We start from the raw sequence: 27,969 nt of genomic DNA, 5'->3' as shown, positions 1-27,969 counted from the left end.
AGCCCGCGCCCTGCTGTGGCACAAACCAGCCGCTCTGCACCCCTTGGCTGTCTTCAGGAGCACCCCCGTGCGGGGCACGGCGGACAGCGAGGACTGCCCGGCACACGGGGCGGGCCAGCGAGCGGCCGGGCCCGTGCTGGGACGGCGATTCCTCCTCTCGCCCCGGGCCTTCCCACAAGGAGAAAGCTCAGCAGCAGACTGCCCTCGCTTCGCTTCCATTGCTTCCATGCCGTTCCTCCTTCCTTCCAGAGAACGGGGAGGGCATTTGCCTGTCCTTGTAGTGCACAAATAAAACAGCTTACTTCTCCACAAGGATTAGGTTTGTGTCTCTGGAACAGCAATTACTCATTTGTAAAACTTAGCCAGCCTCCTCGGGAAGCGCTGCGACCTTCACGGACTGTCACACTGGCTGCTGTGGCGAGATCAGTGCTGCAGACAAGCCCCTCGGCATGGCAGCTTTGAATACATGATGGACTTTGTTGTTTTATTCACAGTTTTACTTTGCATACGACGGACGGGCTGAATACAAACCCCAATGGACCACATTACACAAAATATGCCACTGCAAGACTTGTTTACCTATAACACGACCATGCTTAAGGCTGGAACAGGTTTAAGTATTCCCGTAAGGTGACGGAATTTGGGGATCAGGGATGGAGGGGAGCTGCCCCGCGCAGATACCACCTCGGGGGCGGGGGGCCGATGTTCCCTCCCGCCCCTTCGCCTCACACCCTGCCCGTCGTACCGCCCTCCCCGCCTCCGAGAACGGCGCTGAGCTGCCCCATCCGGGTCCTTGTCCCGTGGGCACCACGCGGGGCGAGCGGGCGGTTACACGAAGCGTGGTCGCGGGGGTGGAGGGCGAAGGAACAGCAAGGCAGTGCGGCATCCTGGCGCGGTGAGCGCTCGGAGACGCTGCAAGCCGCAATTGTACTTTGCTTCCTACTATTCCTGACAAGGCGTGTCCACGGTTTTTACGGAGGTTGAGCTCTGTTGCCTCGACCTCGACAGTGCCTCGCGCCCCCGGAGGCACGGGCGCTTGGTACGCGCCGGCGGTGCGGGTAGGGCGGTGCCTGTGTGACTCAGGCGCTGCCATTTTGAGGGGTCCGTGGTGCCTGCGCAGCTCCACTCCGCGCTCGCTCCGCGCCGAGGCACAGGCACTGCCGCTCCCTCCTCCCCGCTCCTGCCGTCGCCCTCGAGGACGTCCCGGGACCGCCTGGGTGAAAAGAGGCTCTCCTCAGCCCTTTCATCATTCTTCCCGGCCGTCCCGGTCCTCCTTCGACGCCGCTCCAGGATCTCTCTATGCCCGCCGCCCTCCTCCATAGGAGCCGCTAGCGCAGGGACAGCGTCCTCCTCCTTCCGCCGCCGCCGCCGTCGCCTCTTCCTCCTCCTTCTCTCTCCGCCACCATTTCCCCACTCCCCGGGCCCGGGGCGCTGAGCTAGACTATGGGGACCAGGTCGGGGCCGAGCAGCGGCAGAGCGGGCGGCCCGGTCACCGTGTCCCCTGCGGCAGGGATGGGGGGGCTCCGCGGCTTCGTGGCTTTATCTTGACATGGCTCCTCTCCGTGCTGCCAGCACCGCCGCCGCCTCCTCCTCCACTGCTCCTGCGCCCGCTGGCTGCGGGTAGCGAGCGGGCCACGGTCCTGGGCTCTCATCGGAGCCTCTCAGTCTCTTGCTTAACTGGGGGGGAAGCGTTGGGAGGGATTCCCTTTTTTTGTTTGTTTGCTTTAGTTTTCCTTTGTTTTTTGTTCCTTTCTCTCCAGAGAGAGAAGGGGGAGAAGTACTTTTCCCCCCTCCTCTTCTTAACCTGGTCAGACGAATTTGCTAACCTAAAAACTTTTTAACCCCAACTAATCAAACACCTAGGGAGGGGAAAAATGTCTGGAGAGAGGAAGAAAATAACCTGATAATCGGGGATTTGCTTTTTTTTTTCGGGGGAGGGTGATTTAGAGGTTTTAAATTGCAACCTAGATTGCAGTTAAAAAAAAGCAAAACAAAAACCTCGCAAAAAATTCTGTCACCGAAAAGCAGGAGCAAAACGTACTCCATGTTTTCCGAGTCGTGGCCATGAAGTGAGAGGGGAGAGAGGCGGTGCTGCTGTGGGTGTCCCGCTGCCCCGGGCGCGGCCGCCCTGCGCGCACAGAGAAGCCGAAGGGAAAGCCCGGAGCGCCGGCCATGCGCAGCCTCGGCTGACCGTGCTCGCAGCAGCAGCAGAGAGAGAGAGGGCAGGATCCCCGGGGGATCAGCGACCCAGGGAGTGCATGAGGTGTCGGGGGATGTAGGGCTCTCCCACTGGTAGGGAGCCCGCGTTTGGGGCACTAATTCAGTTTTAAGTCTCTCGGCGAGCATACTGTCATTTGAACCCCTGTCCGCCCCTTGTCAATGGCCATCATGATCCCTCTCCTCTTCGGCAGCAGTAGCCTCAGGGCAATGATGAGCAGGATGAAGTTAGAAATGACTCCGCTGTCTTTTCTCTTTGCTCCCTTGCAAACCAGCGCTGTGTTGTCTGTAGTTGATTTTGTTGTTGTTGGCGGCAGAGAAATGTCATACTTTCCGGGTTGTGCACTCCTCCTTTGCACCCTTTTCTCTGCTCTCCACCAAGTGTAATAATTCTAAAGAAAAAGACGGGCAACATAGCAATAGTGGAAGGCTGAGAATAATTATCAGTAGAGTCATGAATCTGGCTGGGGTAAAACGCAATTTGTAATTTCAGCTTCGGGTTGTTTTTTTTGTAAGCAGAGCAAAAGTACCCCCCCATGGATTGGGCTTGTGCCAGTTGCTTTTTATTGTACACATAAATTGTGATAAGATTTGTTTGGGGTTTGTTTTACTTTTTTTTTCCTTCATTCTTACCCACTTATTCCTGCGGCTAAACGGTTCAAATTTTTCTCTTCGAAATTCTTCGGGTTTTTTCCTTGATTTATTGTAAAACTTCTTGTCCAGCCATGGCTGGACAACTACTTTCTTTGTTTCTTAACCCCTCCAATACGACATTCTCCTCAAATATTGCCTGAGGTGCGGTTTTGGGTTACATTAGCGTTTGATCTATTCAGTTGTATTAGCAGGAATCAAACGACTTGTTTCTGTTGTACTTAAGTCTTACGAAAAGGTGCCCATAGTTTAGCGACAGTTTCCAAAGGCTTTAGTACCACCTGTATTACAAAATGGGGGACCCAAACTCCCGGAAGAAACAAGCTCTGAACAGACTTCGTGCTCAGCTTAGAAAGAAAAAAGAATCTTTAGCTGACCACTTTGACTTCAAGATGTACATTGCCTTTGTGTTCAAAGACAAGGTAACTTGGTTTTTAAGTGTGTCTCTGTGTTTGCTGCGTTTTAAGTGTTCTGTGCAAAGTCTTGCTGCCCGAGTGCATCGAATGTTTTATCCTTAACAGATCCCATTGACTTTTATATTTTCTTAAATTGCTAGTTGCTATAATATTTACTTCGTTCATGTTTGTCACTGTGGCTCTTGGTATTTGTGGCTCTGTAACGCGGAGGGTTGTAGTGCCTCGTTAAATGGTTACTTGGTAACTTCTGTATTGGGTAGATATTTTCAAAGTTCACACTGTAACTCGTTCAGCCTAATGGGGGCGTGACCCGCACAATTGGTGGCTGTGAAGGGGATCTGGCTGGGGCGATTGCCGAGTGTGTTTGTCTGGTGAAAGCAGAAGGGAAGAGCTGGCAGTAGAAGGGAGGAGTCGCAAGATGCGATGTGGAAATGGCCCAAGTGCGCAGGCATATGTGGAACTGCTGCTGTCATTTTGAAAGGGAGTGGGGAGGGCAAAGAAGAAATCTTCATTTGCTTGGCTGCCCCCTCTGCGGCTGGATGCTGCACATGTGTGTGGGGAGCTGGGTCTTTCTAAAGCCAGCTATAGAGCCGCAGTTGTGGGAGAGTTTTAATACACAGAATGTTAAGAAAAGTAGGTACTTAGAGGAAGCGAATGTGCTGAACAAACGAGGAAGTGAAGATAGAAGCAAATGGCAACGGAGTACATAATGTGCAAAATGCATGTAGATGAGCACTGAAATCGTTTAGTCCCCTCAAATGTTTTTGCATTTGCTGTAATAATTAGGTGTTTAAAATTAGGACTTTTCTTTGAAAAGCTTCTTTAAAATTCCTCAGTTCAGTTTGCATTTGTCAGTTCTAGTGGAAGCAGAGATGGATATATTTGGGGTGTAACTTCTGGTTACTGTGTCATAGTAGCATAAAAATTAATGTTTAAGCAGTGGCAACAATTAGATTTTCTTAGATGACACAGCTTTAACTCTTTTAGTTGAACATTGATACTGCTTTTTGGTTGCTTTGTAGAAATTCGCTGCAAATACTTATTTTAAATCCTGTTACATTTGCTTATATCACAGTGAACTGAAGCTGTCCATTCTATACCAGTTTGCCTAAAGTAGGAGTTTAGCTCAAGTTAGCTTGATCAGCAAATAGTTGCCTGCTATCTATGTTCTGATGGGGGGAAGTGGAGCATTATTTTGTAAAATATACTTTGGCCCCTAAATAAGTCAAGACTTCTAATAAGCTGTAAGAAAGCTGTTAGAAACAGACATACAACTTTAGTGATTGTACATTCTTAAAATGTTTTGGCCTTGCTTGATAGATGCTGAAATATTTGTACTGAGTATAAAAGTTACTTCACAAATGAAAATCGTCCTTCTTTGAGAAGATTATAGCTAACTTCAGATGGGATCTCAATCACCTGCTGCCATGAAATGTGGCATTGAAAGATTCCACTTCTCATAAAAGGCCAACTGTAAAAAATTAAGAAGGAAAAAGAAGGTGTTATTTAAATTATATTTGCAGAGAGAAGCTTGCAGAAGTTCTTGGTCATCCCAAAGTCATGTACTGTACTTGAAGAAGGGACAATTCTGCTGATTTTTAGATAGAACTTTAGTGTTTGCAAGATTGATATATAAATCTGCATTTCTGGAGACTACAAAAACCTGTTCAACTTTTACAAAAGTTGTACGTCTGATTCTGTTTAATTTATGAATTTCTGCATGTAAGTTTTAGCGTGATTTGTGTCAAAGTCCTAGCCTGTGTGATGTTTACTTTATACATTTATACAGAAAATCACAAGTCCTGAAATAAATGGTTATCTATACTTTCCTAAAAAGGATTGTAATCTTAATGTATTCTGTGCTTTTTTTAGAAGAAAAAGTCAGCGCTTTTTGAAGTGTCTGAGGTGATACCAGTCATGACCAATAACTACGAAGAAAATATCCTGAAAGGTGTGCGGGATTCCAGCTATTCTTTGGAAAGTTCCTTAGAGCTTCTGCAGAAGGATGTAGTACAGCTCCATGCACCCCGCTACCAGTCTATGCGCAGGGTAAGGCTCCTTTTTGCCCTTGCTCAATTACACTTTTTCAACACCTGGCTTTTCCTGGTGACTCTTAAAGCTAATCCTGCCTTTTTGTTTCCTCATTTGCTGCATGAGGGCTTTGCAGGCCTGTGCTTATGGGGTCTGGTTTGAAGGGTCGCAATGGGCTAATAACAGTTCTGAAACTGTTTAAATATGCAGTTCTTAAGCTTTACCTTTCATTTGTCTCATTCAGAGATGTGCCTCAGGAACTGAATCTTCTTGCCATCTTTGTCCTTTAGAAGGCATGTGTTAACAGTTCGTGCAACAACTGCTGTACAACTAAGTGATTTTGCTTTATGAATATTGGAAGACAGCAGTCTTTGCTAATGTTTTCTTGTAGTTTATATTAAGTGGGTACTGACACTAAAATTCAGTGGAAAGCAAGGAAGACTTCAGTAATAGTATGAGTAATACAAATGCAAAATCAAACAGGTGTTGTCTCAGTATGTCTAAAGTATGTGCCTGTATAGATAAGTTGCTTATCTGTGTCTTTGACCACTGGAGGGAAGGAATGTAAGTGCAGAATTTTACTGCTCACAGGATGTGATCGGCTGTACCCAGGAGATGGACTTCATTCTATGGCCTCGTAATGACATTGAGAAGATAGTCTGTCTCCTGTTCTCTCGGTGGAAGGGATCTGATGAACCCTTTAGGCCTGTTCAGGTATTTGGATTTGGGTTTTGATATCAGTAACTAACTTGCTCCTGGAGGGAGTGTTCTCTTTAAACCAGTAAGTTGATACGGTGTGCAAGTTCTGTGGATGTTAGAGGAATATGCTGTGTGGGTTTATTTATAAAGCAGTCAGTGTTCTGAATGCCAATTTCTGCCTCCTGTCTTTATGCACTATTGTATTAGCCCTTCCAAAATGTAAGTTTCCAAAGAGCCTTTGCAAATGGCACATGTGTATAAATGCATACAGTGTGTTTGTATTTGTAGGAGTGGATTAGCTGTGCCTCAGCACAATTGAATCTTTGTCTAAATGTGATGGTGTTGTTAAGGTTCTGTCAGTATTCCAAATTGCTGTGTTTGATTAGGTGGAACAATGAGATGGATGGAACCTTTGCATTATAATTTTGCCTAGAAATTGTTGCACAGGAATCTTCCGCTACAGGAAGGTAAATTGGGTTTTATATATGCTGCAGGTGAAGTCACGCCTTTGTGTTATTAATATATCATTGCAATGGCTGATGTCAGCATTGGCAGAATGAAATTAGGGGATGCTTTAAATTGTGTCAAGACACTGCCATGGTCCCCAGTTTCTGCTTTTCAGAACAGATGAGAAAAGGAAAGAACAAAAGTGGTTGTAAAGCCCCAGACTGAAGGAAATCATTGGGTTACACGTGAGCTTTATCTTGAAAAATATCTTATTCCCCTCCCTTACACCATGTAGGCCAAATTTGAATTTCATCATGGTGACTATGAAAAACAGTTTCTGCATGTTCTGAGCCGAAAGGACAAGACTGGAATTGTTGTCAACAACCCTAACCAGTCAGTGTTTCTCTTCATTGACAGACAGCACTTGCAGGTAAGCTTCTTCTGTCCTCATCTTAACAGGTGTATTTTAATCACACAATGCTTTCTCTTCTCTGGAACATCAGTGATTTTGCTGTGAGGTACTCAAGTAGGAAAACTGATCTTGCATTTTGGCAGTTTCAGGGGAAACTGCTGCTATAAATAGGACTCATACATGCAAAAACTGTGGGCCACATATGTATTCACATAGAATTAACATTCTTATATTGGAAACGAAATAAAATTCTAAAATAGGCCTAACAGTGTTTAAGAAAAATTTAAGTATTGGTCTGGTTTGGGTGACAATACAGAAATAATTCAAGTGAAGAATGAACAAAATAGTGAAAACATTTTATGCATTAGAGTTTGCAGACTAATTTTAAGCTCAGGCTGTTTATATATATGCAGTAGTGAATTTTACATGTCTGTGAGGGTCTGCCTATTACTCCTGAGTTAATTTCCTGGTTTAATACCTTTTCTTTGGGTTTTCTTTGCCTCTAGACTCCAAAAAACAAAGCTACAATCTTCAAGTTATGCAGCATCTGCCTGTACCTGCCACAGGAGCAGCTCACTCACTGGACGGTGGGCACCATAGAGGATCACCTCCGTCCTTACATGCCAGAGTAAGGTACTGGCCAGCAAAATGGGGAAGATCACAGAAGGCAGCAGTGGATTTTCACTTTCCTCACCACTTTATTCTTTCAGAATTTAGAAGAAAATGGACTCATGTTCAGAACACTATACATTGTGAAACTTGATCATCCTGGATTTTTTTAATCATTTGTATCTCAGAACTTTGCAGGTTTTTTTTTTTTAGATGTTTTCTGCATGGACCTTGTGAAAGAGAGGATGCTCTGCACACTTCTGCACTGCATCAGCATCTTACTGAAATGTGAAATGAAGGGACTGTACATTGAAACAAATGTATCCGAAAGCACAAGGTGATCATTTGTGGTGGTGTTCCCATTTGTGCTGGTCATGCCCCCTAACATCTCTAATGTTAACCATCAGTATTTTGAGGGTGAGAAGTGAATGTAACGGGTATAAAAGCCTTATAGCTTTGCTGTTAATGATTGTATTGAAGAGCACTATCATTCATTCTAATGAACGAAGAAGTGGCTATTACAGTGGGAAGTAAGTGTGGGAAAGAAATCTTTCTTCAAAAAAAAAAAGGCATCTCATTTAATGTACAGGCATTTTTTGCCTCTTATTTTGCTGGGCCATATCTTAAGTTTACTGGCACTTTTGTTTTGGATCTCTTTCCCCAAGTTGCTGTATAACTGTATGAAGGTATTCTTTTGAGTTGGATGCATTTATACAGATGAGGCAGACCTGGAGTCTGAAGTTGCTAAAGCAGCTCAAAAAAAGGTTAAATAATAGCTGCAGAAACAATGTTGGTAGAGGATTATTTTTTTGTGAGAGTTGAGACTTGTAAACTTGCAGGTGAACTGTGCAGGAAATACTGGTTTCTAAAACATTTCTGATGGAAAACCCATCAAGGTTTTTTTTTTTTCTTTTGGAGTAGACATTATAAACCAATGTAAAATAGTGTTTGGAGTGTCAAAAGTTGGTTCTGATGGAACATTTTAAGATTGTGCAATGATAAAAGGAAGACTACTGTATAGTTTTGATGACAAAGAAGGCTCTGCTTAAGGGTTGAATACTTTACTGGAGTAAAACTGCATAAGCCTACTCCCTTTGGATAAAACTAGTGCTTACCTGTTTAAAACTTGTATTTAGCTTTTGTTTGGAATTGGAAAAAATTGGAAATTAAATAAATTAGGTGAAAGATGGCTGGTTTTATTTATGGAAATCCTATTAATTGAATCTTAGTAGCATCTTGCATCTTAAGAGTGTCACCCACTACAAACACTGAAAATGTACAGACTGTAAAATGTTAAGATCAGTGGCAAAGGTGTTCTTGCAAATGTGGGCCGTATGTTTTGAAAAGTACTGGTCAGAAATAATGGCATTAAGAAATAATGGCATTACTAGTATCTTACTATATTGGTACAAAAGGATTTTTACTTCTTTGGTTTTAAGTTCCTACTGGTTAATATGAAACACCATAGCAAAACACCACCTGAAAGCTCCAGCTGAATTTTCATAGCTGTCTTAAGTTACAAAGAAATACTTTGAAAGTGCTGCTCTTCAGAATGCTAAGCCTTTCTAAAATATTTAGTAACCACCATAGCTGCTAATAGTATTGAAAATTTCTCACCTTTTAAGTGCCTCTTCTTTGAATGATCTATAAGACATAATACAAAATGTCCACATGAAGCTTGAGCTAAATTTCATACAGTCTTGAACATTTAAGTGTCAGGAGTTCAGAATTTGCTTCCTGAGTGCCATCCTTTGTTCTGAATTTGTCATTTTGGACATCATCTCACCACAGTGAGAATAGGGCCATAGTTACCTTGATTAGCAAACAAATGACAGGCTTTGCATCAGGAATTTTGGTTTTCTTCAGTCTGGGTTCTATTAGAAGAAGCCTCAAGATGTTGGCCTGAGTGGCTGTGCACTGCTTTCCAGGTCTCAGTAGTCACATGGATTTTAACTTTAATTCTCTGTATTACAGGAAACAACCTGTTCTGTTTAATTCCTTTTTTAGTTCTGTATGGGGGGCATAAGACAGGCTGCTCATTTGTTCCTCGTGACAAACCATACCAGGCTTCTTTGGGAGAACACAGTTAGGATTAGAGGAAACTAAAAATTGGAAAACTAATTTTGTTAAATGTGATCTATACTACCCAGCTATCAAACCTGATGCTTTTGCTGTGCTATCAGAGTGAGCTGAGAAACATCACCATTGTTAAGTAGTGGGGAAAAAAGATAAAGGGGCCCAACAGGTTTCAGAGCATGAGAATGTTGGGGAATATGTGAGCTTGTTCTTTCATCATTTGGCATCTTTGAAGAGTTTCTCTCCCCTTAAACAGGACAGCTTTGGAGGGAAGAGATTCAATTCTTGTTCCACTCTTTCTCAGTGGAACTTCCAGTTCTATCTCAAAATATTCTTCCATTATGTTACTTTAGCAAAATGTCCTTCAGACGTGAATGGAAGTAGTTAATAATATGTAGGTTTTGCTTTCAGGCCCCCTTTATAGCAGCCTAATGGCTTCTTGGTAGTCTTTTTTTCAAAATTTAGGTTTTATCTCTCAAAACTAATTTTCCGAAGCGCAGTTTGTCATGGTGTGCACCTCATTTTTGGAGCTGTTTTTAAATACAGAAAGGCTCTCTTATAAGAATTTTAGTTAATACTTACTGTCAACTGCTTGTGTGGCTGCCTTGGACATACAATTGAAATACACTCAATATTGCACCTGAATATGGGAGTTTAACCGGGCTGTTGCTTAAGGATTTGCCATGAGACCTTGGTAAGTACCAAGGGGGCAGAGATAAATTAGTAGACAGAAGGCCATTAAATGTTAAATGCATCTCAGTGAATTGTCAGGTTAAGGGGAGCTTGCATCAGGTGTTTCCCAGATGATGAGAAGCTTCTTAAATGTTACAGCCTGTACATGACTATGAAACTTCTCAAGCTTCTTCAGCTGTGCAAGAGTTACCAAAATAAGGTTAAGATGAACAGAACTGCTATACAAGTACTGCCAAAATGTAGCTGGCCTGTAGTTAGTTTGCAATTGATGCTCTTTGTCATGTCTGCCTCAAAGTATAAGTTCCCTCTCAAAAGCTATTTTACAGCTTTAGTGTTTATTTTATAAACATGAAAATTGATCTGTTAAGTGATATACCAGGCAGTAGAAACACATTGGGATTAGTCAGTGCTTCTCTTTAAAGAAGGAAGAAATTGGTTACTCAATCGGTTACTAATCTCTGAGCATTCAAAGTTTTAGATCAAAGGTACTGAACTCACTGCAAGTTCATTTTTTCATTGCAAAATGTCTTAGAAAAGCAGCAGCTGGAAAGATGAAAATTGGAACTTGTAAAATTACCTAGAGTTTTTAAAAATCAATTTCTGCTTGATTGTACTTTGAAAATACAAACCTGAGGATCAGCCTGCACTACAATAAGTGGCTATGCTCCTTGGGAATGACCATGTCTTTTCCTTGACACATAAGGTGCAATGTATTAGTTCTGAAATTAATTTAAAATGTCATACAAATGCCATAAATGCTTGGTCCTTGCACATTCTTGCAGCTTGTGAGCTCTGCAGGCTTCCTTGCCTTCCCACCCCCATTCTGCTGCCAGGAGAACACTGCTTTTTCTTACACTTCTGTGCTGAGTCATTTTAGGTTGCTTGCAATTATTGAACACCAGCTTATGTTGAATCGGGATCTGGGGGGTTGAACAGCGAGAAGACTCACTGAAGGGTTTTTTGCCTCTTAACGTTGAGATTAGTCTAATGGACTGTTGGAGGCTTCATTTAATATTACATTAACAGTACTGCCATTGAGCATGATAGTTGAAGTCAAGAATGAGTAGAGTACATTTACATTCACAGAGCAGAGAGATGTGCCATGTGAGTTTACTTAATTGCTATTTACTTTTATTAGCCTGGAAAATCATCTCATCTTTTTCATTTTGCATTGATTGCAGCAGTAAATTCACAAGCTGTGTAAGCCTACAGATTCTGGAAGAGCTTCCCGGAGTGAAGTAATGAGACAAAACACCATTAAAACCCTTTAGGTCTGCAGCAGTCGGTGCTGCTTTCTGCTTTGTGCACCGCAGCTGGGAGGGAGCTCACGGGGCTCACTGGGTAGTGCAGATGCTGTGGAGGGAGGGCTGTGTCAGCTCTACAGGTTAACTGGAGCTAAGTGTAATTTCTCTTCTGCTCGGGTGACTGAAATGCTTTTCAGGGCTAAAGATATCCATGCCCTACTTCTGCTTGGAAAGGATTTACATATGGAAAGGTCCCTTAATTTAAGCACAATTACTGTATGCTAGAGCACCCACTAAACAAATTGCACTTCTGGACTTCTGAAATGTATTCAAGCAGCTACTGTTTTTAAGTGAAAGAAATCAAAGATCAGAATTTGACTACAGTGTTACAAGCCCCAGGTACTGTCTTAGTAAACAAAAACAGAGGTCTTCTTGTTGGGTTATTTTTTTTTTCCTGAAGGGATAGCAAATGTGTCTTGTTTGATAAAATCTGGCAGGTAATTTATTATCTTTTAAGCAAGAACTGTGTATACTGCTGTGTCCCACAACCACAGCAGCTTGGGATCCTTGTCTGGTGGTTCAGTGAAGGCATTGCAGAATCGTGAAGGTGGTCACTGTCACCATGTTGGCCCTGAACTCAAGTAGCAAAATAGGCATCAAAGTGGGGTTTTTTCATTACCAGGGACAGTGAGGTAAGGGAGAGGTTTGGGGGGTTCTGGCTAAATGGTGGGGTTTTTTTGCAGATGGAAGTTCTAAAATTGTGAATGATATAATGTGATTGGAAGTTCTTCTGTGTGCTCTGGCAGTGGCTCAGAGCCAGTCAACGAAGCTGAAGAGATCTGAACTGCTGTTCAGAACAGTTACTTAACAGCCTGATTCACCTCACATCCCTGCCCTATCCCTGCTAGGTGGTGGTTTGTGAGAACTGTAAACCAGCAGCTCAGCCCTGAGAACCCTGTGATGGGTGGTGAGACCTAAAAGACTTACAAAGAGTTCTGATAGTTCAACACTTGTTCCAGCAGTCACACCCTTCGTTACCTTTTTCTTAGTTTATCACGGGTGTCTTCCCAAGGGCTGCAATCCTTAATGACTGAACACCTTCTCACTGCATCTTAATCTGTGATCGGTATCTGCCCTGATTAGCATCTGGACCCCGGTTTAAAATGCCAGTGCGAACAAGTCTGTTCTGATTCCTTATTTTCTCAAGGCTTCTGTACAGCACAGCTGTACATGGTGCAAGCCCATGGCTGTCAGTCTGAATTGCATTTGTGCAACAGCAGTGATGTGAAACCAGCCTGAAACACTTGGCTGGACAGGCTACTGCATGGAGTAGGAAGCTGAAGTTATTTCCACTGAGAGAGACAAACTGTTCCTCAACCTTTCACACCACTATGTGGCCTCCATAAGAACAGACATCTAGACATAAGTACAATTTGTGTGTATTTAAAAGAAAAACCCCAAAACACAACAAACTGCAATATGAGAGGGCTGGTCTCATTTTTAGCTGTTAAGATATGGAACTTGCAGTCATCTGTCACTTACTGGATATGTAAACTGGCATACTACTAAGACTCACAAGATGAGCTCATGAAATTACTTTATTTGCTTGCTTGTAAGGGAATTTTGCCTAAATCTGCAGTGATGGAACCAGGTCAGCCCCACAGGAGGTCTGTTTGTTCAGATGCCAGGTGGAGCCATGTACCATTTGTCCTTATTACAGTGATTTGTTTCCATTACTTTGAGATTCAGCTAAGGTAAGATACAGATTTTTCAACACGTAGGTTAGAGTGAAATCAGTCAAGAACACTTCCAAGTATTAAGTCTGATGCTTGATGGTTTACTCTCTATGCTAGGCAAGCTCAGTGGTGGCAATTCCTTCTAAGACCATCTCTACTCCTGAGTTCAGTTGTGAAATAAATTACGAGGTCAACATACTGCTGCTGGTGAGGGATAACAGACAAGGTTGTCTTAAAATAATCCATTTAATTATGTGCTTCTGAAATAACTGACCTGCATATTAATGATGTCCCTCTTACTAATTAGGCAGTACTAAAATACTGTGTTGAATAGTCTGTTGTAAGGGAGAAAAGAATTCACTTGTTATTTCACGAAGATTTATTTCTGTTTAGCCCAGCCTGAAACAGTCCTTGCCAGGCTTGAATGGGAACAGGAGGATGCTGTTGTTTCCGTGTTGAGGTTTGCCACCCTCAATTGGCCTGGACGCTTTTCAGCTGTAATTATGCAGATATGATGAATGCTAAGTGATAGAATGGGACCACTTAACTCTGATAGGTTCCTGAGGCAGCCAGTGCTGATTGAGGGAAGTCGTGTTAAGTTGCAGTGGGACAGTTACACAACGACAGAGTGACCCCAGCACGTAGAGCTGAGAGTGTTCTCAGTATTTTGGCATATAATGAATTTGACACCTCCTTCATTCTCACCCTCTGCGTTTTATTTCAGGTAATAGTCAAAATTGCTCTTGTGTTCCAGTGAGGGGAATGGTTTTAACTACTTTCTTGCACTCTACTACATGAGTAACCCACATAAGAAAACTGGTAAACTTAAGAATGAGAAAAAAGATAACTGGAGGTGCCAGAACATGTTAATAGGAAGATAATTAGAACAGCAATTGCCAAAGCCAGTAAGTGCATCCCGTTGCTTTAAAGGATCTTCTCTGCTCATCCAAGTAATAGCAGAGGAACTGGAGATGCTTAGGACTCCTAACAGTGCTCCAGGCTGAGGGAGCTGTAAAGTAAGAATTTCATACAGTGAACTGTCTAGTTCTGATGAGCAAAGATTTAAAACAAAGGTTACTGCTGTGGTAGGCACCTTTGCAGAACTGTTTCAGCAAAGCATTGTGTCCCTTTAAACAGGATTCAGGGATGATTTCTGAGTAAGAGTGCAAGTACTGAGGGAAAACTAATTATGAATGTACTGCTAAAAACAGGATGCTACTATTAAAAGATCAACTAGCCACAGGCATGTAAGCTGTGTATGCTTCTGAGGCAGCCGCAGAGAAAAAGCTTTTCTGAGAATGTATATACCATGAAAAACTGTTCTAAACTTGCAGCAAAAATAGAGCCTGAGCCCACTAGATACTTTTCGAGAGAACTTCCATTGAAGGGTTAGTTATCCGCTCATATTAGTTGTTTAAAAGTCATTTTAGAAAGATTAATGACACATCAGTAAACTTGTACAAGTTTGTATTGAAAATCAGTCTGCATGAACAGGTCACCTAATTCATTGAAAATTACTTCTTTAGGTTTAGGAATGCACAGAAGAAAACCCTAATTGCTCATCACAAGAGTCAAATGACTGAAGACAACTTCCACAACAAGAAGGGTTTACACATGCCCTTTGCTAGCACAGATTAGCTTTTTGCTGGAGGAGAAAAACATGCACTGCATATGTAGCATTGCTGTTCTTATTACAGCTTGATAGCCTTACCATGGATTGTTTGTCAACAGCTTGAAGTTAAGCCTGTCCACAACAGTGCAAGAGGACACCAGGCTTCAGCTGGTGAATGGCAGCTTAACTCCACCACATTCAACCCAGGTCAGATAATCTACAGCCTTAGCCTGAATGAAAGCTCACTAAAATGTCTTTTTTACATCTGTAACACGCAGCTGATGGATTTTAAACAAATCTAATCACAGCCTGAGGTAGGGAGAGTTGAAAAGCCCACGATATAACTATTTTCACATTCAGGGATCAGAGGGAGATGATGACATCTCAGGTGAATTTGTGTACAAGGGTTCTACCACAGCCTCTCTCAACCACTCCTTGCTGGCAAGCTTTTACTTAGTGCAGAGAGGCTACAAAAGTATGAAACACTCTTTAAAATGGTAGTTTCAGAAAGCTTTATTGAATACTTCTGGATCTGTAATAAATACATCAGTAAATTACATTTTGCATTAGCCTGCTTTACACTCTCAAACCAGTTCTGGACAATGTTACAGGCACTCTGTATTACCATCTCAGGGAGCAAGTACAGTTTGTAAGCACTTCCAGTGGTGTGTGAGTGTGACTGTGACAGGCCTGAAGACAGGGCTGCCTTGTCACATAACACCACAGGTAGAGAAAGAAGATCTCTCAAAACTCTGTCATGCTGGTTAACCATATGGCTGGTCCAAAGGCTCTTCCCTTCTGCTGTCTTGGCCAAAAAATGCCAGATGCCTTCCTGTGTTGTCACACTCTGTTGTTCATCCCAAACCCAGGCTTGTAGCCATTCTAGTGATAATTAAGAAATATGTTTGTTTATTATAGAAGTGAGACAAATTCACTTGAAAGGGATTATCACAACTTTGTGCAGATGCACAACTTTGTGCAGGTATTGTATAAGTGAGAAAATAATTCTATATGAGATTCAGAAGTCCAACACTATTGTTTAATATACTTTTTCATATTAATTTCCTATGAACTTTGTATGTCTACCTTGTGCAATTAACTTTCCTGTAGCCTTATTTGTTAAATCCACAGTGGCAAATGCAAGAGTTCTTCCTTGCTTCAAAATCTGAGCTGTAATCAGTATCTCTTCTCCAATCTTAGCAGCAGAAGTGTATCTTCAAGGAAGAAAAAAAAGGAACAGGTAAGAGACTGTACAGAGGATAAATCCAAGAATATTCCTGCATTATATATTATCATGAAGGAATTAGCAGAAGTGGGTAATAAAGACACGTCTCTGCCTGCCTGCCTACTTGCAAACTCCCACTTAATGGATTTGAGCTCCTCTGACTACTGGCAGTTCTAAATGAGTATGAGTTCTCTGAGAAAATAGAGGCTAGAAAGAAACCCATTGGCTGGATTCTGAGGAAAAGTTGTTTTGGAACTGAAGCAATGAGGTATCCAAGACTTCAGCTCCAAGTCCTATTCCAACCACTGCTGGCTTCCTACAGCCTTTCTAAACTAGTTTGGCTGCTTCAGTTGCAAAATGTCACTGTTAAAAAGGTTCCAGAAGGTCATTTCCATATGGAACTGTAAGCATAGGTTAACTCTTCCCATACCCTGCCTAGAGTAAAGTCATGGAAATCTGGGCAGCCCTCAAATGTTGTTTCCATTCATTAGACAACTCTTTGTTTTTATTTACATGAGCAGGAGGGTGTGCTTTTAAAACATGCTCCCTGGGGAATAGGAAAAAAATTTCTGCATAAAGAATTCCCCTTGACAGAATTAGCAGGCACATGATCCAACCACGGTCTGAGGTAAGGGAACAATATTCAAATGTTAAAGCTGCAGAGGAAAATGAATTGATGTATGTTAATCTTGCTGAGATAAATTTCATCAACCAGTCCATTTTTATACACGACACCATGTCAGAAGAATGTCAGTCACGCCTAATGCTGATGTAGCACCAGCTCCACTGCTTGACAAGGGCAGGATTTCAGCCTTGTCTCATTTCCAGAAGCTGCTGCTGATCCTCTTGTGGTTACCAAAAAAAAAAATTTCTCTGTTTCTCTCTGTTCTTTCCATTACTGAAATAGCTTCTGCATGACAACTTTTTAAAAAGCTCATTCCCAAAAAAAGTTCTTGTAACAATATTTGATATCAAATCTCACTTGTTCAATGAATGCAGTAGTCCAAGTTAAAAAAGGCTATTAATATTGCTTCATATAACATTGCCTAAAGATAATTTTGGATCACCTCCAGAGACAGCACTTTTTTCAGATTTCAGCCCTTATGTAATTGGGTGGACATAACTGCGAGTGTCAATAATTCAGCCTCTTGTTATACTACAGCAGGAAAAAATGCAAAGTGACAGGAGAATTTTAGGTTTTAGTTTCCAGTAAGATCCTAGTCATCACAATGGTAGTATGAAGCTTAAAGAGATGCTTAATCCCATCTACCCAGTGGAGAAATCAGAAGGTGCAGGGAGAGAGAGAGAAAGGACGGAACCTGTTAAAGATCACTCCCCACACACTTCTAAAGCTTTTTTGGTTTTTTAGGCAGTTTTGATGAGGGGTTACTTTTCTAGGATTTTAATGCTCTGTGTTAGTTATTCCACGTAGGATTACTTTAGTTCATAATCTCTTCATTAGAAGTAATGAAGCAAAGCTCACAAGCTACAATAGTGTGATCAAAGAAGTTTCATCACAACTGGTTTTTTAAGACACCATGCTTTGAATTTTCATTACAGGAAGAACTAGTCTCAGTATAAAACTACCTTAAAATGACTTAAAGCAAAGGGTTCTTCTTCCACTGAGAAATTCTAATTCAATCTACCCTCTATATGAGCACACAACAGAGGTAAACCCTTTCCTGCTTTAATATTTTTCTCTGATTTTTGGAGTAATACTAAAAATACTAAAAAATACTAAATAGAAAGCTGCTTACCCTAGAGCTTGGGTTTTGAGGAGACATTAACATACCTGCAAAAGCAAAAACTGAAACCAATCCAATTTCTTAAGAGTAAAATTAATGACTTATCAACATCCCATTACGTTCCATGAAGGAATGGGCACTGGCTTGTAAACACATGTAACAAGAGGGTCCAACTCAAAATTTGAAACCAAATGGCAATCTCCAAAAACACACATGCAACCCCTTTAATTTATCAAAACAGGACTTCTGAAACCAAAGAAAACATCCATTTTTAGTGAGTGCCACAGCACAGAAAAGATGTACAATGGAGTCAATAAGGGACAAAAAACTAGCATGTTTTGGTAACCATAGTGGATGATACCTACGTGATGTTCATGTCCACACTGACCCCAGGTATTGCTCTTTCTGTGTACAGCAGTGCTGTGGTTGACACCACGTCCACCAGTGTGGCTGTCAAACCTCCGTGTAACGTGCCACCTCTGTTTGTATGCTCCTCCTCTACTTTCAATTCACAAACAACTCTTCCAGGAGTTGCAGATTGAAGTTTCATCTGTATAACCAAAAAAGGAATAAAAAGCTTAGTGACAGGAGTACCAACATATAATATTGCCCTCAATCAAACTGAAAGTAAATTTTGTCTGACTCTGGACTCATGAGACAAATTAAAAGATGGAAAATACAGTAATTCAACTGTCCTATTAGATATTTCCATAAATTTTGAGCAGAAGACTGTTGCCTTAGAAAAATCTGTACTTCTAACACAGTTAATATTTAAACTGACAGCATAACAGAACTTCAATACTTGCTATGCTGTCAGGAATTCCTTGGGAGGAAACTGTCTTCAGTTTTCCTTTTGCTTTAATCTGTGAGTGAAAGACCAGATTAGAGGGAACACAAAACTGCTGTAAGTATCTGTGTGTACCACAGCTGTGAAGGCATGGTACACACAGATACTCCATTTGTTAGCTCACAAAATGGAAATGAGACCACCAGAAATTCATTAATCATTAGATTAGTGCAACCTCAATAAAAATCAGTATTTTGACATAACCATTGGAAATATTAATCAGATTTTCCTCCCTGATTGGAAATTTGTATTCATGAGTATCCAAGGCTGTATCACAGGGGTACAGCATCATTTTTTGCATATACAGTTTTATTCCAGCCCACAGGTGGTAAATCCAGAATTATAGCTCCCCTATGGTACCATGCTTCCCCCTATAACCAACACAAGAAGCTGGAATTTTGAGACCAAGAAGTTACTTCAATTCAGTATTTTAAAATCCCTATTTAAATTTCTTCAGTTAGTAGCACTTTATTCAAAATCTGAAAGCAGATGCAAAACGGGTAAGTTCCAAATATATTTACATGTATAACTAAGGCTTTGAATTGCCTTTATTAAAAGTGAAATGTGGATATATTTATTATATTTATTCCTACTAATTTTCAGGCTTTTAAAGGGGTTTTTTTAAACCTGAATGTTTCCATTCTATTACCAGCTGAGTTGGTTTAAATCTTATTTGATCTTAAAAGGTGTTAAGGTTGAAATGTTTCCAATTTCATTGTTCCTTATTTATAATGCACTGTAAGAGCTGAGTTTGACCCTTTCTGATAAACCAAAGTTTATCCAAATTTTGCAGACAAATAATACTAAGATCAATGATGATGTAGTACAGTCTTCTAATGGAAAAAAACTGGTATTAAAAGAGAGGAAATTACTGAGGCAACGTCCCAATATAGAAATAGCAACTATATCAATGAAAACCCCAAGTCCTAAATCAGGCATGCTGCACTGCACTGGAGGCCTGAGCTTCTGACAGAATTTCTGAGGAGGACTTTACTGATGCTCAACACTGGGAGCAGATGGCTTCCACTCCCCTCAGACACTGCTGCTCCAACCCACCAGCGAAGTGAGGAAAGCATCTGGTCCCATTTGTCATTGCTCTGATCTGGCACTACATGCCTGCTCTCCTTGACAAAAATAGTTCCGTACTTGAGCACTTCCAGGACCTACTCAGGTAGAGCTGCTGGTCTGTGCTTCTCCCAGCCCTGCTGTGCCTGTCCTCCCACACATCTGCCTTGGGGAACAGCACTCTGCTTCAGCTTCCAGGCTTTAAACACACACTCATTAAACCCTGGGTAGATACCAGAGTTAAATCAGAAACTCCATCTGAAGCTGGAAGTGAAAGGTTTCAGACCAGAATGTGTCTTCTCCGGAATAAAAAAACTCTGGAGTCATTTAGTTATGGTAAGAGAGGTTTCAGGTAGCTCCCAGAAAAGCAGCAGTTACTTTTAATTCAAACACAACTGTACTTTTATTGTTATTATCATCAGATTCCTAGCATCCTAACTCTAGAAGGTTGCAGGAAAAATCTGAAAGTATTCCAGAGCAAGATTGGAAGTCTGTCTCCCAAGGCTCACTTCCAGCCAGCTACCTTTACAAGCTGAAATGCTAATACTTGCTCACCACTTATCAGGACTTAAAAGGAGTGTAAAGTTATTACAGTGAAGTGGTGACTAAGAACTAAATGGACTCCATAATATATAAATTATCTTCTTAAACTTCATGCATTTTTAAAAAACTTTATACAAACCAACATGTCTTGGAGAAACATGACTGTAAGAATTACTTTGTGAACAGTTGATTTCTATTAAGTGTATCAGATCATGAAGCTGTCAACAAAAGCACCGCATCCACTATAACATTTGCTCCTTTACAATTCGAAGCATATGAATTTTTACATGGCTGATTTTCTTAGATGTATCTCCTCCATCTCTCCATGTCACAGTAACACAACCATTTGGGAAAAAAAAAAAAAGGGAAAAATTAAAGGGAAAATTTAATGAGAAAATAAAACTGTTTCACAAGAACTTTTCTACACAGCAGCTATGCTACTGTATACTACACAATTTACAGTGAATGAACAGTAGCTTCAACTTCTTTTTGAGCATGATGTAGCGTGACACTGTAGCAGCACCAGTCAATTATATTTCTTTACACCAGAAGGTGCAGTGAAGGTATCGTGTAAGGCCTTGTGTAGAAATTCAGAGAGCACTGGGGTGTGCAGTGTGCTTTCAGTCTGACTGCAGGCTCAGGTGTGAGATGTCATAACGAGTGATCTTTCTAATTTTAAACAGGGAAGACTTTATTTCACAATTTCCCGGTACTGGAAGTTAGTGGCTTCGCACGTACTGCGAAGGAAAGAATGCCACCCGCTGCATGACTCCTCAAGGTTATTCCGGACAGCCACCTTCAGAGGGCTGCTGGAAGGCAGCCGCAGTATTTAACCACAGTTACTGACTAACAATCGAGTTATTATTATAACAATTGCGTTTTCTACCCCGTGTTAGCAGCACGGCCAGGGCGCCGAGGCCTGGAATGCGGGCAAACACCGGCGAGCCCGGCCTGCACCCCCGGGCTCCTGCCGTGCCCCGGCCCGGCCGAGGCTCGGCCCTCCGCAGCCCCGCGGACTGACCCGGTCCCGGTTCAGCCCCTCATTCCGGCAGCGGACACAAGGCCGTACAGCCGAGCTGTCCCGGCGGGGCCGCGCTCCCGGAGCCCTGCCCTCCAAGCGCCCGTACCTTACGGAGCACCCGGTCGAAGCCCTGCGACTCCAGCATGTACTTCATGGCCTCCTTCAGGGTCTCCACCGTGAAGCCCATGCTGCCACCCGGCCGCCCGCAGCCCGCCCGCGCCCCGGAACGGCAACCCCGGCGGGCGGTGCCTCCCCCCGCCTTCCGCCGCAGCCATGGAGGAGCGGGCCGCGGCAGCGCCCAGCCCGCCGCTGGCGGAGCGCAAGCGGGGGCAGGAGGGTGAGGACGAAGAGGCGGTACACGTCGCCAAGCGGAGGAGGGAGCTGTGCTCCGAGTTCGCCGCCATCACCAGCAGCGACGCGGCCGTGGCGCGCCGCTTCTTGGCCGGCAGCGACTGGCACATGGAGGTACGGCCGGGCCGGCGGGGCCGCGGGGCTGCCCGGCGGCGGCCCCTCCCTGCCAGCCGCCCCTGTGTTTCAGAGGGCGCTGAACGCCTATTTCGACCCGCCGCGGGACACGGAGGCAGCGCCGGGCGGGACGGCCCCGGCCTGCGCGGACACCGGCAGCTGGTAGGAGACAGGGACAGGGGGCATGGGGCAGGAGCAGCGGGGACGGGGCTCGGGGAGCGAGGTCTCCCCGGGGGGAGGCAGGTTCCCCTCCCCGGGAAGGCGCAGGGGCTCCCCCACCTGGGAAAGCAATCCCCGGGCCGAGGGGTAACTCGGGGAGCAGCGCTCCCCTCCCGACGGGCATCGCACCTCGGCTGGCGTGTATCGCGGCAGGGGGCTCCTGTTCCTTTTCTGCACCCGTTCTCGTCCTTTCCCGACGTTTCTCTCCCTTGGAGAGGCTGTCAGGCTTTTGGGCTGGATTTTCCCTCTCTGGATCCTCTAGACTGGTGGATTGTGCGCCTTTTGGAGAAGGCACAGGCGGATTTTCTTCTCATTGCCTTGTGCTGCGCAGCAACACGTATACAGGTTTTACCATGCACACATATGTATGTGTGTAAATTATGCATATTTGTATTATACTGAATGTATGCATATTTTTATTTCTATAAATAAAATTGGCACGTACACGCATACCTTGTGAAATGTACCTGTGAAAGTTAAGATGTAAGATCTGTGTCGTACATACACCATCTCACAGCACACCTGGAGGATGTACTGAGTGTATTGATCTGCAGCTGGAATTGAACTTTTCCAGATCCCTGCCTGCTGCTGTTTAACCCCAGGTACCAACCAAGTAGCATGACACCCTCACATACCACCACTGTCTCAGTGGGATGGGAAAGAGAATTGAACAAAAGGATGAAACACATGGATTGAGGTAAAAAGTGTTCTACAGTAGAAATAAAACTAATGATAATAATATAAAATTAATTGTCATGAAAATGGAGATAACAAAAACAGAGAGAGAGAAATGGAAGCCAAGAAAGATAAGTGATGCACAGTACAATTGCTCACCACCCACTGACTGATGCCCAGCCCATCTCTAAGAAGCAATTGGCTCCTCCTGGCCATTTCCTGCAAGTTCATTCACTGAACAAGATGATCTAGGGTATGGAATACCCCTTTTGCCAGGTCAGGTCAGCTTGCCTGGTCATGTTGCTTCCCAGCTGCTTAAGCACCCGGCAGAGCATGGGAGGCTGAAAAGTCCATCTTGACTTGAGGTAAGCACTAGTTAGCAACAACAAAACCATCAGTGTGTTATCACCATTATTCTGACCAGGTTTGCTTGGCAAGGTTTTGGTAGTGAGGGGCTACAGGAGTAGCTCCTGGGATGTAGAAGCTGCCAGAAGCTTCCTCTGTGTCTGACAGAGCCAAGGTCAGCTGGCTTCAAGGCAGCCCCGCTGTGGAACAATGCTGTGCCCATCAGTGATGGTGGTAGCGCCTCTGGCATAATGTACTTAAGATTAAAAAGTTGCTGCACAACAGGATCTGCAGCAGAAGAGAACTGACAGCACCTGCAGACACCAAGGGTCAGTGAAGAAGGAGGGGCAGGAGGTGCTCCAGGTGCAGGAGCAGAGATTCCCCTGCAGCCCATGTGCAGAACATGGTGAGGCAGCTGTGCCCCTGCAAGCCCACGGAGGACCAGAGTGGAGCAGAGATCCTCCTGCAGCCTGGGGAGGAGTCTGCACTGCAGCAGGTGAGTGCCTGAAGAAGGCTGATGCCATGGGAAGCCCACGCTGGAGCAGGTTCCTGGCAGCACCTGTGGGCACATGGACAGAGGATCCTGTGTTGGAACAGGTTTGCTGGCAGGACTTGTGAGCTCAAGGGGAATCCACTTGGAAGCAGCCTGTTCCTGAAGTAAACACAGGGTAAGAGTGGGATCGTGGAGAAAGAATTGAACTACTGCAGTGGTTTGGATTACGTTGGTTACCATCTGATTACCTTACATCAGAGTGGTAAACATTATCTTGCATCTGTAAGGAGGAGGAAAAACCACTTACTTCACCTGCATAGCACAGCTCTGTGTGACTGGGGCGTGTATGTTTTAGTTACTGTGCTTTTAAACGATGTTGAGATCAATACATGCTTTACAAGATAAGTGAGTCAGTCACAGATCAGTACTATGGAAGTTAACAAACACACTCTCTCTTTAGCATTGACCTCACTGCAGATGCAACTACAAGTAATGCTGGTGTCAGCAGCGAAGATTCACAGCAAAAAGAAGATGACAGCAACTTCTCACTGATTACCTGGAACATTGATGGCCTGGATCCAGGAAATCTGAAAGATCGAGCTCGAGGAATCTGTACATACCTGGCATTGTAAGTACACCTCCTCTTTGTATTGTCGTGTACCTGGATTCAATAAAAAATACAAAGCATCTTGATATAAGTATTTACAAATCTTTGTGCCTCAATTATCTTAATGTTAGATGCAACGGATCAGTTACCATATAAATCCTAAGTAGCTGAGAGTTGTTATCCTGACTGCAAGAGGTGTGAACCTGTGCAGCATCCCAGGGGTTAACTATTTTGAGATGGCTACTTTAACAGTCTAATAATGTGCAATATTGTTCAAGTTGCAATTGTACATCATGAACATAGTTCATAATTGCATCCTGTATGTGAGAATCTTCCAGAGAACATGCCCCAAAGCTACTTTGCAGCTGCTTAAGTTGAATTCCTCATGTAGTCCACGAATAAGGAAGTCATGCATTTTATTACCATGTAGGTTTCATGTTCATAATAAAAATTGTTTCCTCCCTTTTAGTAATGGTGGTGTCTACATGCTGCTAATACAATAGAAATAGCTTTTTCTTTTTTAAAAAGCAGATTATTACCAAACCTAGGAAAATGAGGGCAAGGTGCACCTGAAATCTCTGACTTTTTTTCCATTTGGCCTCAGACTACTACTCTCAGTAATTAATTGAAATTTTTCTTGCCTTGTTGATTTCAGATACAGTCCAGATGTTGTGTTTTTACAAGAGATCATCCCACCACATCTCCCTCTTCTCCACATGAAGGCAGGCAATTACACTATTATTCCAGGTAAGAAAAAGCCCTCAGGTGCTAAAGAAAAAAAAAAAAGAAAATAAAGTTTGGGTTTATTCTATCTCCCTTGCCAAGACCTGCAACCATTTTAAGGAATACCAAGAGTAAAGTGAAGAAGGAAGCAGGCAATGCTTCTGTGTTTTGGTATCAGCATGTGTCTTGATGCAAATGGTGCGTGTGAAAGCTTGCTTTTCTGGCGTTTTCCTTTGTATTTTTTCTGCGTTTTGAAAGATTGATAGCAAGGGTAGTCAAAAAGAACCATAGAAAGTAATTTTTAAAGTATTTGCATTGAAAAAAATCTGGAATATTTAGACCATTTTTATGCAAGAATTCAGCGTGTTCTCACAAGTTATGGTAAGAAGGTCTCTGTCAGAACCTTAGCTGCTTTATGGCAGTTCTACTGTGGCACAGCAGAAGATGTTATCAAACATTTGTTTGCATGGTCTTCTCTAGGTAACATGGATGAGTATTTCACTGCCATAATGTTAAAGAAATCGAGAGTGAAGCTACTGAGACAGGAGATAATACCCTTTCCAACAACTGCCATGAAGAGGAACCTTTTGGTTGTGCATGTGAGTGAGTCAGGATGTACTAAGCAGCTGTGCTTCTGCCTTCCAAACAAAAAATCTCAAGAAAGGCTGAACTGGCTTTTTCTCTGGGACAGTCTCAAAGAACAGAAAAACTTCTCCTCCAAGCATATAAACCCGGTTGCATTTGAAACTGAGAAATTTTATATGTTTTTTGTTACTTACCATCCTTTCTTTTCAAGCTTCATAACCTCTGAAAATGAAACTGAAAGCCTGTTTTTCCTCAGTAAGCCCGTTTTCATCAATATAAAACTAATATTAACCAGAGCTCTGTCATTCAGTCATTTGCTTTGTGATTAGAGTTTGTCTTTGAGCTTATCATCATGATGTGGCTAATAATGCTGCCTCTTTGTTTGACACATAGGTGAGCATATCTGGTATTGAACTTTGCCTTATGACCTCTCATCTGGAAAGCACTAAAGATCACACCAAGGAACGTATAAAGCAGCTACAAATAGTGCTAAACAAAATGCAGAAGGAATCTGAGTCCACCACTGTCATATTTGGAGGGGATACCAACCTCAGAGACAGCGAGGTAAATAGAAATAAACAACCTTGTTTTTTAGAGAAGGTATTTTACCAAAACCTTCTCAGGCTTTTCTGTGGTCTTTATGAGGAATTACCTGCTGAGGCAGAACAGAGATATTCAGCACTTAATCTTAAAATGTGGAACTGTGACTAAGTAGATGTAAAGTGTTGTTGTTGCTGAGGTGATTTATATGGAGACCCCTTCCCAATAACCAAATTCTTTAATAACAGTATTTGTATCTGAGCAGATGCAGGCAGATTTGGTGGAAGTTTTGATCTCAAACACATCTTGTCATTTTGAGATCCTGGTCTTGACTTGTTCAGCTCTCCAATTCTCAGAGCTTGTAGGATCAATGAAGGAAGAAGGTGCTCTGGAGAAATAGATCTTAATCCCCGGTACTCAAGACAATCAAAATTAGAAGTAGTTTTTGGCTTCTGATACTAAAAGGAGAATTTGTGCATTCTTACTAGAAGGTCAGAATTTCACCTCTCCCTCTTGTGAAATTCCATCGCAGTGAACTGGAATGACACTGGTTTAGGAAACATGGTGTTGGCCCCTATACCTCAACATTTCAGAGCTGAACATTTGTTTTGGAACATGTTTTGGATTTAGAAAGTGCCACAGGAAATGGTCATACCTTAGCATATGGAGAAATACCATAGTTGAGAAACATTCCAAGATCTTTGATTTTTAACAACTGAGGTTCTGCAGAAAAAAATCCAATGCTGTGACAACTCAGTTCTATTTTTTGAAGGTAGAGTTTGTGAATTCACTATTTTGTGGAATTTTTTTCCTCCTTCTACTTTCAGGTTGCCAAACTTGGTGGTCTGCCCGACAACATTAAGGATGTCTGGGAGTTTTTGGGTAAACCTCAACACTGCCGCTACACTTGGGACACCCAGGCCAACACCAACCTGAATGCAAATTACAAGTGCAAGATGAGGTTTGACCGTATTTACTTTCGGCCTGCAGTGGAAGGGGGGCATTTCACTCCACGAAGCATGGACTTAATTGGTTTGGAAAAACTAGAATGTGGCAGATTTCCTAGTGATCACTGGGGCATTCTGTGTAATTTTGATGTTATATTATGAAAAAAAGAAAAGACTTGCATCATTAGTTTTTAGGTGATTTATTCTTGTTTTTACCAAGTTTTACCCTCTCATTTTGAGGTATGGCATATTGAGGTGTTCAACCCTGGTATGTTCTCTATTCTTGGCTTCTGCAGGAATGGCTTAATTTCAAGCCAGGTTACCCGCTTCCTGTTGTATGCATCTTTTCTTGAATCATGTTTTTATATTATTTATTTTTTAAAATATCTACAAAACCAAACAAATTCTAGTTTTAAAATGGCAGGAAAATCTTGTAAATACAGTTCATAAACATCCTCAGAGATTTTAAAAGGCACTTTTATTTTGGCATGTACTATGATCTCACAATAAAGGCTGGGGTTTTTTTGTATTTTCAGACTACTTTTATTGTGCCTTCATTGTTTATTTTGTAACCTTTCCCATCATCCTTTATGACCTTGTCTTTTGTGGGGTGTTTTGTATTAGCTTCTGAAGTTTGTGTTGAATGTACACGCCCCTTCAGGCAAGACAGTAAAGAGCTGAGGAAAGAAGGACTAGATTCTCACAAATATAAGGGTTTCTTAAGTAGAAATTGAACTCCTATTGAACAGATTCAGCAACAGCATGCCTTCCGTTTGACAAGAAAATGATACAGGCAGTTGCATGGAAGTTGTTCCCTTGGGATGGTGGACACCTAACTTTGTGTTTATTAGCCTGGATATGAGGTGCAGATGAAGAAGGGTGGTGTTTCAGTGAGCTCCTAGAAGCTCTTAGAAACTGCTGAGCAAAGCCTGAACAGCTCAAGGCCTTGCTGACTTTGCAGAAGCTCAACCAGGCCTTCCTACTCGAAGAATTGTGTAATCAAGCTCAGAGAAGCTGTTGCTTTATAGATGGGCAACGCTGATTGAAAAGGAAAAGCCTTCTACCTTTCTGATGCAAAGTT

At 42.7% G+C, this 27,969-nt stretch overlaps 3 protein-coding genes across 3 annotated transcripts; 2 read left to right on the top strand and 1 right to left on the bottom strand.

Moving 5' to 3' along the window:
- Positions 1 to 1,120: 1,120 nt before the first annotated feature.
- On the top strand, positions 1,121 to 8,671 carry C1H6orf62 (chromosome 1 C6orf62 homolog). Its single transcript, XM_063397751.1, has 5 exons — positions 1,121 to 3,290; positions 5,157 to 5,333; positions 5,907 to 6,029; positions 6,757 to 6,891; positions 7,380 to 8,671. The coding sequence occupies exons 1-5, from the start codon at positions 3,162 to 3,164 to the stop codon at positions 7,503 to 7,505; spliced, it is 690 nt and encodes a 229-aa protein (XP_063253821.1). The 5' UTR covers positions 1,121 to 3,161; the 3' UTR covers positions 7,506 to 8,671.
- A 6,670-nt stretch (positions 8,672 to 15,341) lies between these two features.
- On the bottom strand, positions 15,342 to 21,529 carry ACOT13 (acyl-CoA thioesterase 13). Its single transcript, XM_063397746.1, has 3 exons — positions 21,396 to 21,529; positions 18,179 to 18,363; positions 15,342 to 16,057 (listed from the first exon to the last, which is right to left on the bottom strand). The coding sequence occupies exons 1-3, from the start codon at positions 21,474 to 21,476 to the stop codon at positions 15,901 to 15,903; spliced, it is 423 nt and encodes a 140-aa protein (XP_063253816.1). The 5' UTR covers positions 21,477 to 21,529; the 3' UTR covers positions 15,342 to 15,900.
- A 33-nt stretch (positions 21,530 to 21,562) lies between these two features.
- TDP2 (tyrosyl-DNA phosphodiesterase 2) lies at positions 21,563 to 27,428 on the top strand. The gene is made up of 7 exons (XM_063397741.1): positions 21,563 to 21,754; positions 21,828 to 21,916; positions 23,947 to 24,114; positions 24,749 to 24,840; positions 25,297 to 25,415; positions 25,795 to 25,965; positions 26,769 to 27,428. Exons 1-7 carry the CDS (start codon positions 21,563 to 21,565, stop codon positions 27,048 to 27,050), a joined length of 1,113 nt encoding a protein of 370 aa, XP_063253811.1. The 3' UTR covers positions 27,051 to 27,428.
- The last annotated feature ends 541 nt before the right edge of the window (positions 27,429 to 27,969 follow it).

The sequence above is a fragment of the Prinia subflava genome, chromosome 1 (assembly GCF_021018805.1).
Source record: "Prinia subflava isolate CZ2003 ecotype Zambia chromosome 1, Cam_Psub_1.2, whole genome shotgun sequence".
NCBI classification, from domain to species: Eukaryota; Metazoa; Chordata; class Aves; order Passeriformes; family Cisticolidae; genus Prinia; species Prinia subflava.
The sequence above is the reverse complement of the archived record's forward strand: the minus strand, read 5'-3'. Positions and strand labels throughout refer to the sequence as shown.